Source organism: Pyricularia grisea (genome assembly GCF_004355905.1).
Source record: "Pyricularia grisea strain NI907 chromosome Unknown Pyricularia_grisea_NI907_Scaffold_2, whole genome shotgun sequence".
NCBI lineage: Eukaryota > Fungi > Ascomycota > Sordariomycetes > Magnaporthales > Pyriculariaceae > Pyricularia > Pyricularia grisea.
This window is the reverse complement of record NW_022156717.1, coordinates 1,332,540-1,341,881: the sequence shown is the minus strand read 5'-3', so window position 1 is coordinate 1,341,881 and position 9,342 is coordinate 1,332,540. Positions and strand designations below refer to the sequence as shown.

The window sequence follows — 9,342 nt, the reverse complement described above, 5'->3', positions numbered from 1 at the left end:
TCATTTCACAGACAGTGCCGACGACTCCAGCGGCTCAGTAGCTGTGACGTGCGCAACCCCAACGCCACTCCCGGCCTCGACCACCACATCATCCCCGCCAACCGCGGCATCGTTCCCCGCCGCCTCCTCCGCCTTCCTCTTCATCTTGGCGTCGCTATTGCCAGCGCACTTGGCCCGGTGCATAGCCCACGCGACCTCCGCCACGGCGGCCCAGTTCCCCCTCAGCCAGGCGGCGGCCTCGTCCATGCGCCATGTGCCGTCGGGGTTGCGCAGCGGCGACGCGGGCACGATGCCGCCGTACGACGCATCCCCCTCCACCACGATCTTCTTGAGCGCGGCCAGCACGATGCTCCTAGAGCTGCCGTGCACGGGGTCGTAGCCCGGGTGCGCCGCCACCGCCTCCTCCGACGCGACACTCTTGATCAGCTCCGACCGCACCGCGAGCTCCTGCCGCTCCGCCGTCCAGGCCTTCAGCTGCGCCGCGTAGAGCGCGCGCGAGGCCGGGAAGAAGCCGAAGCACTCGTCGCGGACGTGGTCGCGCAGCGCGTCCTTGGACAAGTGCGCGAGTTGGGCCGGCGGCGCGTGCAGGCCCCGGGCGCGCAGGCGTGGGATGAAGTCGTCGACCCAGGCGCGGTAGGCCGGGCGGGTCTTGATGCGGCGGCGGTCGTTGGCCGTCTGCGTCCTGGTGGGCGCAAGCGGGTCGTCGCAGGCGGTGCCGTCGCTGCCCGGCGTGTGCGGCCAGAGCCAGAAGAAGCGGCACTGGGAGGCGTAGGCGAACATGTCGTCGACCGAGGCAAAGGGCTTCTCCCACTGTCCGTCGGCGTGGGGCAGGCCCAGGAAGTCGCAGACCTCGCTCGGGTCGTCCGAGAGGAAGACCATGGCGCGTTTCTTGTTGATGGGCTCGATCTCGGGAATGATCAGGTACAAGGCTGTTTCGTCGGCTTTGAGGCCGAGGGGGCGGATGATGGTGCCGAGGAGCTGCCACATGTCCCCGTGGGCGTGCTTGAAGGCGGCCCAGAGGAGCTGCTTAACGGTTGAGCAGATTCGAATGTCGACCTGGACGTAGTTGGAGACTTCTTGGTTGTTGTTGGTTGGTTGTTCTTCAACCTTTGTGGTGTCTGCATCTGGCACTGCCAGTTTGTTTTCGCCATTATGCGTTGGGGTATCGTCGTGCTCTGGAGTGCCATCGGCCAACTGCACTTGCTGATCATTGGCTGAATTCACGTCCACCACATTACTCTCCAGGCTGGCATACTCATGTGGCCAAGGCAAGGCAAAGTTGGCAGTGGCGTCCTTTCCGTTGTATTTGAACCTCGCGGCCCCCAGTGCATTCTCAATCTTTGACCAAATCACAGGGCGTTCGCCAGTCTTTGGCTTTATTCCTTCCTCCGGCTCTCTTATGTTCGCAGATTCGTCCACATCTGCATCAATCGGCTGGGCAACAAGAAAGTCAACGTCTCCAAAACTGTCCTTATCAGGTGCCTCGACAGGTGCCATCACTGTCCGAAATAGACAGGAAAGTGCCGTGTGGCAATGCGTCACCATGTGCTGGTACACCTCTGGTGGCATACGTGGTGTTCTTAGGAGGTAAGGTGCTTGTGTAAAGGCCGAGCCACCCATTGTGGTAAACGAGTAGTCAATACCTCGGACTCGGTTGGTTTGTTGTGGTTGTGGCCAAGAAAGTACCAGCTGAGTAAAGCTGACGAGGAAAGAAAGTAAGATGGAATGTTAGGTTACTTGGAATGAGAATGAGTGGATACTGGGATTAGTGAGCTGAGACGAGCAAAGTCCGTAATATCCGTCCATCGACTTGTTTTATCTGATATGTTGACCAAGAAGTCAAAAGCCGGCTTGAAAAATGATGCTGCTTCTTTCCGCGTCCTTGGTGTGGATCTTTGTTCTACGTCTAATTTTTTTATTTGGTAGCGCTGAAAGCCAGGTTCTTTCAACGACTGAAAGAGAAAAACAAAATAAAACAAAATGGCAGTGTTAAAAAGAGCTACTGCCAACCCCAAAAGACGCCTTGTTGGAATGGTAACGCGTTGGGTGCTAAGTGAGCAATCAAAGTTATAGCGATTGTCGTAGCGCTGTCAGCACTGTAGCTGTTTATGTTAAGCAAGTCTTGGGCGAGTAAATGGCAAAACTTCTGAAATTCTCCACTGTGATGAGTGCTGATCTGGACCAAGAGGCAAGAAAACCAATAAAAACAGTGCAGAATATTTAATCCACCGACAATCAAACAACTCAAAACTACGACATGTCGTTGATTTAAGAAACTTGGACGGGAGCTGTGGAACAAGGATGATTTTCAAAGGGTCGAACCTGAGTCACAGGACTCTTGTTTGGTTTTGATTCCTTAGTCATCAGACAGACAGACGACAGAGTTGCTGCCAAACTGACTGGGTTCATTTCAACTGGGAACCTGATTGCAACCTGACTTTTACCATCGACCAAACAAACACCTTGGGCTATTGTTGACGACTTTTCATGTTGCATAAAAAAATTCACCCACTACTAATTGTAACTTCTATCAACCCAAAGTCTACTTCTCATGATCTCAAGATGAAATATCTTTCACTAGGCTTTAAAACCTATTGAAAAACCACACCCCGGCTCACTATATTTTCAGAGGTTGCACTGCACACATGCACTGCCACACTAGATCCAACAACCATCAGGGATACCCAGCAAACTGATTAAAATTACAGCTTACGACGCAGTTTGCACCAGGCATTTATATTCCACTCTTTTAGCGTTCCTTGTTCCAATTTTCTCAATTTGTTCCTGTCTCATTAATCCCCACCATCTCTTATACTACCATTACCTGGGGTTAACATCTCATGCATCATGGCTCCCGAGAACTTCCTCCGCCCACTCGGCAAGTAGTATGTAGACAAGACAAACAAGAACTAGAGTAGTAGACCTAGTTCCTCTAGAGACTCTCAAACATCACGCACATCATGCTAAGCAACCCGTCGGACCGCCTAGCGAGACAATATCGTCAAGCCGCCATAGCCTGGGTTTCTACCGCCGCGTGATCAACACGTGCCGATACGAGCAGGCACCGAAGTCGGGCAACGACAGCAGGCAGCCTCTGCAGCAAGTCATCGAGGCGGCTCTGGCCCGCGTGGTCCTCGAGCTGCCGAGTCTGCGCATCGCAATCGCAGACGAGTCGTCCCCGAACCCCAGCTTCGTCGCCGTCCCGTCCATCGACATCAGGGGTAACCATCTCGAGTTCGTCTCGCTGGACCATGGCGAGAATGATGACGAGAGCGGCGGCGGCGGCGGCGATGACCCTGCCCTGATGCAGTTCCTCCAGGATGAGCACGGCAAGCTCTGGCCCAACGTCTCGTCCCAACCGCCGTGGAAACTCACCGTCGTTCAACGTGCAGGCTCGCCGCTCCTGGATGTGGTCTTTGCCGTACACCACAGCATAACCGACGGCGGAGGCACCGCTCGCTTCCACGCCTTCCTCCTCCGCTCCCTGCAGCTCCCACCCCCACCTGAGCTGTCGACCGAGAGCGGCGTCCTGGACTGCTCCGCCCACCGGCCCAACCTAGCTCCGGAAATGAACCAGCTCGTCAAGCTCGACGTGTCGTGGCTCTACCTGGCCAAGGAGGTCGTCAAAGACATGGCTCCCGCGTGGCTGTCCGGAACCGCCCCGCCCTGGGCAGGCGCTCCACCGGCTCCCGAGCCGTACCAAACCCACCTGCGGCTCGTGAGCATCACGCCCGAGCTAGCAAGGGCCCTGAGGTCAGCCTGCAGGGCACACCAGACGACGCTGACGCCGCTTCTGCACGCCCTCGTCCTCGTGAGCCTGTGCCGCGTCCTGCCGGACGGGGACAAGACCGCCTCGGGCCTCAGCTTCGCAGCCGACACCCCCATCAGCCTGCGCCCTTATATGACCCGGCCCGTGGCCGCGGGGGTGGACGAGTCGGCCCTGTTGGTGCCCATGGTGACGACGCACCGACACTTGTTCTCCGGCCCGACCGTGTCCAGTGTCCTCGCCAGCGCAGACGAGGACGAGCTGGTCTGGTCCGTCGCCGCCGAGATCAAGTCGACCCTCGCGCAGAAGCAGGCCACCCTTCCCAGAGACGACATCGCCGGCCTGCTTCCTTACTCGGGGGACTGGCGGACGCGCTGGCTCGCCGCAGCCGCGAGGCCGCGGTCCGGCACCTGGGAGATCTCGAACGTGGGCATCGTGCCGCAGCCCATTGGGTCAAACGGGTTCGCGCCCGAGCATGAGCAGCAGCAGCAGCAGCAGCCGTCGTGGCGCATTACACGCACCATATTCTCACAGGGCACCGACGTCTGCGGCGACGCCTTTGCGCTCAGCGTGGCGGGCGCCAGGGAGAGTGGTACCATCTGCGTCTCGATCAACTGGCAGGAGGGTATTCTGGATGCCGGCTTGATGGACCTGTTTACTCGCGAGTTCAAGGCGATGGTGGAACGGACGGGACGCCACGCTGCAAGAGACACATAAGAAGAGGAAGCGGGATAAAACCCGATTGGGAAATGTGGTTATTCTTTTTTTCTTCTTTGGTTTTGGGACTTATTATTCACTTGATTATCTTACCAATATCCTCCCTTGGTATCGTATCATCAATTTGTAGCCTATTTTGAGACTGCATATGCCTCGTGGTCGAGATAATAATCCTGATCTTCTCATACGTTGGCTAGTTCAGGGCGCAAGCAGTTGCCACCATCGACATAAAAAGAAGCTACACCGGGTATATTGCTAAGACATCACAACACCAAAGCAAGCTCAAAACCTACCTTGATCTCATTATCCTTAGTCCAGCGTATAATCATCGAAGCTTACAGTCAGGTTAACAGACCGGTGGCAAGGCCAAAGATCCAGGCCTGTCCGTCTTCTTACGCTCAAGGGGATAGCCCACTACTCCCAACCGCCGAGTGCCAGGCCTTGAGAGGGGCAAGAAGCCCTCATTCCCAACAGCGCGTTCCCCATCGCCCGGGGGAAAGCCCGCCGACATGTTCACATGTAAACTGCACCTCCGAGGGGGCTGCTTTCCAAAAAGAAGCCGGTCAAGCCGCAAAATCGTTCGACAAACACATCGCGGCTCCGCTAACCAAGCCAGGGTCGACGGAGATAACAAAAGACACTACCCCCAAAAATTACGGGTTGCCACTCGGTATCACCGGTTGGTTTTGCTTTATTAAAAAAAAAAAAAAAAAAAAGATGGGAGGGGGGAGTGACCAGAAACAGAAAAGGGGAAAACATTAGCTCGGACTTGGGAGTATCAAAAACGATCTAATGCTTACTTGGCAAAAGCTCGTCAAAACGAACGGGTCAACTGGCCGAGCAGAAGCGAGCAAGTCGGACACAATTATGGATGTCAAGTCAGTCTCTTTCTGATGAAAACGGGCCTTTTGCCTTTTGTCGGAGCCGAGGAGCCATCATAAATCGGGTCCGTCTTTTCGTTTCTTTCTCGGTGAGCAAATCCACATCTAGGTAAGTAAGCTCCCGTCATCCGAGCATTTTGCGTAGGCCGTGTTAACCGGGACTTTTGTCCAGACAAGAGGCAACCCCCGCCGAGACATTTCATGGTATCTTCAATCTGATCGATTGTTTTCCTCGTTCAATCTTTAACCAAGCCAAATGTAAATTATTCAATGCAGCAAGGGCATGCATGTAGGGACGCGCGGCCTTCAAAACCCTTGAAAATTCTCTCCTTTGGAAACACCCCCTTTGGACGTCGAGAGAGAATGATGTGATCGACGCCCATAGGCATCCGTTCTTGGCATGAGAAGTGGCGGGCTCGCCCACTCGTTCATTTTACGACTGGCGAATGATCGAGATCCAATGGGAAAATGGGATGGGCTTTGTGCTTGGCACTTTCTCCATTATCAGGCGTGTTTGCAGTACTGAGTGTTTGCGTTGCAACAAAGGGAAGAGAAAAAAGTAGACGACGGGTGGCGAGCAATGAATGGAGGTTTAGAGCTTCTCATTGGTGGCTCAGAGGCAACTTTCATGTGGTTTTGGTTTGTGGGAGGGAGACACTTTTTTTCCCTCGGGGAACGGAAACGAAAAGTTGGGGTTGACTGAACGGGTTCCTGAATACCGAGTGGCAAAAGAAAATTCGTCGTATTCAAACCACTTGATGCGAACAGCTATCAGGCTTGCAGGACCATGTCGTGCAACCGTTGTCAGGTCCAGAAGGGACTGCAGTGGAATGACACCGTCGATTTTTACGTGTTGCCACACTGATGTTCGGGCTCTGAAAAGCCACATCTGAGTTTTTTTTTTAGTGGAGTTTGAAAGTCGGCAAGCGCGACAGGTGAAGTAAAGCCACGCAGATGAGATGAATCTGTGGCTAGTGGACACATCCTTTAACGCAATATGGAAGTTGATCGCCAATTTGCCCGAAGATATGGAGGTGGCGATGTGGCTGGCGTAACCACACGGTACCTAGGTAAGGTAGGTAAGCAAAAACAAATTGAGGGGAGCATGAGCTTGTTGTTGCAATGGCTAGGTTCACACCTCTGTCCCAATTCAAAATCTATCAGAAGTTTAGGTAGTAGCTACAGTACCCAGCTGCTAGTAGGTACCTACCTTACCTAAGGTAGGTTATTGGGGAAAGGGAATTTTGCGAACGTGCCAAGCCCCAAGGTCAGGCCTCTTGCGGGCAAGAACTGTTTGGTGATAACCCATGACACCGGGTAAACTGGTCAGAAATTCTTTTACCCCGGTTTAGAAGAGCATGAACTGACCAAGATCTGGAGAAATCTTTCAGGGTCAATGCCGTACGTCGTAGGGCTTGATGAATCATTAGCTTGCATAGGCGCAGCTCCCTATGTACCTTTAGCGACTATAGGTACCTAGGTACCTTGGGGGCGAAAAGCCCGGTGTGATTTCATACCGGTATGGATAATGAACTTTCAGTACTACGGTACGCAGAAATGGCACAGCGCCAGTTCTTTTCTTTACGCCGTTGCTTTTGAGAAAACTGCCGCTGGGCATCGGGGTTTTAAACCAGACTTGGCAGCCTAGAGACAGCAATAATTCGCAACAAATGTCGACCAATGTCGCCGGAACAAAACGTCCGGATGGTATCCATCAGTGACGCAATGTTGCAGTAGATCAGGACCCTGCAGGGGCCCCTTCACATGGATGGATGGGTCCCTGGGTCTTTGCTCAAACGGACGGGAGTCTAGAAAGTGAAAAACCTCGAGGCTAACAGGGGAGGGCATTAGTGGGGTCGCCGAGAATGGCAAGTGCTCTAGCGGTTCGTGGTAAACAGACTCCTCCCTTGGCGCACAAGTGACATAATTATAGCGCCTAGTCTCTCTGTAAGTAATAGTATTATCTGCAACCGAAGTAGGTACATGGGAGATTGGACCGTTTGAGCCATCGCCCGCGTATGCACGCACCACGTCGCATTTTCATATCTACCTAGTTACCTATCTAAAGGAACTAAGGGAGGTAGGCTTGGGTGCGGTCAATAGCTTATTCGATTAGTTATTAACCCTACCGTAAGGTGAGTGAGTATGTAGGCCCTACTCAAGTCTTTCGCCATACATCCGTCATCTTGACTCGTTCTCTATGCATCCGACGGACTCGGAGGAATAATATTGTGTACCTACTGTAGCATCAGGTGGGCTCAAGTTTGGGATTGCGTGGGCGCAGCCGAAATGGGGGCGACTAAAGCATCTAGAAAGAGAGTTGCTTGCAGCCAAAATTCCTGACTAAGGTAACGTAAGATACTGGCACCCTAGATACCGAGGTACAAAACAATTGAAACAAACAAGCAAGCAAGGTACCTTACCCTTTCCGAAGGAAGGTGGGGGGTTTTTGTGGCAACCCAATCGAGACAAGCAGCGGCTGAATGGGACCCCTGTGGGGCTTGCAGAGCTCCAAGGTCCCCTGAAAAAAAAAAAAAAAAAACTGTCAGGCGATGACGATATCGAGGAAGTTTATAAATTGCAGTGGAAGCTTACCACCTCCAGCCGCGACCTTCTCCCCACAGCGCGCCTGCCTTTCAATGGCCCAAGCTTGGTGCGGGTAAATGTTTACAGAGTCAAACTACAGCAGGTTCCTGTCCTGGCGGCTGGCCCTACCGGAATGGGTGCCCGTCCAAGGATTCCATGATCGGGATTCAGGGTCCTGACGCAATTTCCAAGGCGACACGAGCTCTTCGTCAGGTAATCCTGTTGTTCAGCCAAGGCAAAAGCAGTATACCGTTTAAAAATCTCTGCTAGCGAGAATGGGGTGGAAATGGCGGTATATCCACGAATAATTAAAAAACTGCAAATCTCTCCACGGCAAAGCCCAAATCAGAATTGCCGAGGACCCAGTGATTGACGGTAATGCGTCTCGGTTCATTGAAACAGCTAGTGAGATTGACTGTTGGTAAATTTACATATGTATACGATTTATTTTAGTCCATATCTACGTTGAAATGAGAAGCTCTCAACGAACGTGGTGTGTAAAAAGAAAGAAGAAAAATCATGAAATAATCGCCATTACGTAGTAAGTCTTGGCCTTTACCAGGGTCTCGGATCATCCCTTACCTTGGAACTCTGTATTCTTTTAAGGTACCTAAGGTAGTTTTCTCCTCACAATGACGACAATTTATCGCACAGTATCGATCCTGAGTTTGCAACTGTAAAATTAACAGTACACGTTTTGAAAGTAATGTGAGATGAAGATAGGAGGCATTATTGGGTGCAATGACAGTACTGATAAATGTCGCATACAGTGTCACAGTCTAAATCGACAGACTCGTCTGATTGACGCGTGCCGCGCGGTGCGTGGTGTTCTCTGCGGCAGTTTACTCCACTAACAAACAAATGCGTTTGCAATCAACAAGCCCTGTTGGGTTGGGTTACAATACACAGCAAGGAAGGCAGTACTGCTCGACCCATCTTTTACTTTTTTTGTCTTTACCGGCTCGTGTGGCTACTTTTTTTGTATTACAAAACTTAGCTTCGACGGCTTGCTAGCTAAAACAGTACCTGTAAAGCCACATTCAATACCGGCAATTAACAAGTGCCACCATGGCCTGACATTGACCATTTTGGCGACTCCCCGTGGGCCTTGCTACCCGAATGACCAAAGAAGCTACCGCTTAACCAAGCTACGAAGCAAGCCAAGCTACCTACCTATTTTGGCCCGCGGAGAATTTTAGCATATCCGCCGGTGGGCGGGCCATTCCTTAGCATTTCGTTCATCAATTATCAATTGATTCTCTAATTACTTGGATTTTTTCTGGAGCGGTAAATCCTTTTCCAACATGCGCTTTCCCAGTCAACGATCAAAAAAATGTGGCAACTCGACTGTCTGGATCCTTAATGGAACTGCTGCACAAAACGAGTTTAATA

The 9,342-nt window shown here is 52.4% G+C and overlaps 3 protein-coding genes across 3 annotated transcripts; 2 read left to right on the top strand and 1 right to left on the bottom strand.

The window, feature by feature from the left end:
• PgNI_02948 (uncharacterized protein) lies at positions 1 to 1,620 on the bottom strand (the record flags this gene model as incomplete). Its single annotated transcript, XM_031123005.1, has 1 exon — positions 1 to 1,620. The coding sequence occupies one exon, from the start codon at positions 1,618 to 1,620 to the stop codon at positions 1 to 3; it is 1,620 nt and encodes a 539-aa protein (XP_030983999.1).
• An 859-nt stretch (positions 1,621 to 2,479) lies between these two features.
• PgNI_02947 (uncharacterized protein) lies at positions 2,480 to 4,760 on the top strand. Its single transcript, XM_031123004.1, has 2 exons — positions 2,480 to 2,885; positions 2,989 to 4,760. Exons 1-2 carry the CDS (start codon positions 2,848 to 2,850, stop codon positions 4,481 to 4,483), a joined length of 1,533 nt encoding a protein of 510 aa, XP_030983998.1. The 5' UTR covers positions 2,480 to 2,847; the 3' UTR covers positions 4,484 to 4,760.
• A 44-nt stretch (positions 4,761 to 4,804) lies between these two features.
• Positions 4,805 to 5,661, top strand: PgNI_02946 (uncharacterized protein; the record flags this gene model as incomplete). The annotated part of the gene is made up of 2 exons (XM_031123003.1): positions 4,805 to 5,473; positions 5,537 to 5,661. A coding segment is annotated over one exon (441 nt), but the record flags the coding sequence as incomplete, so codon positions are not given.
• Positions 5,662 to 9,342: the final 3,681 nt, after the last annotated feature.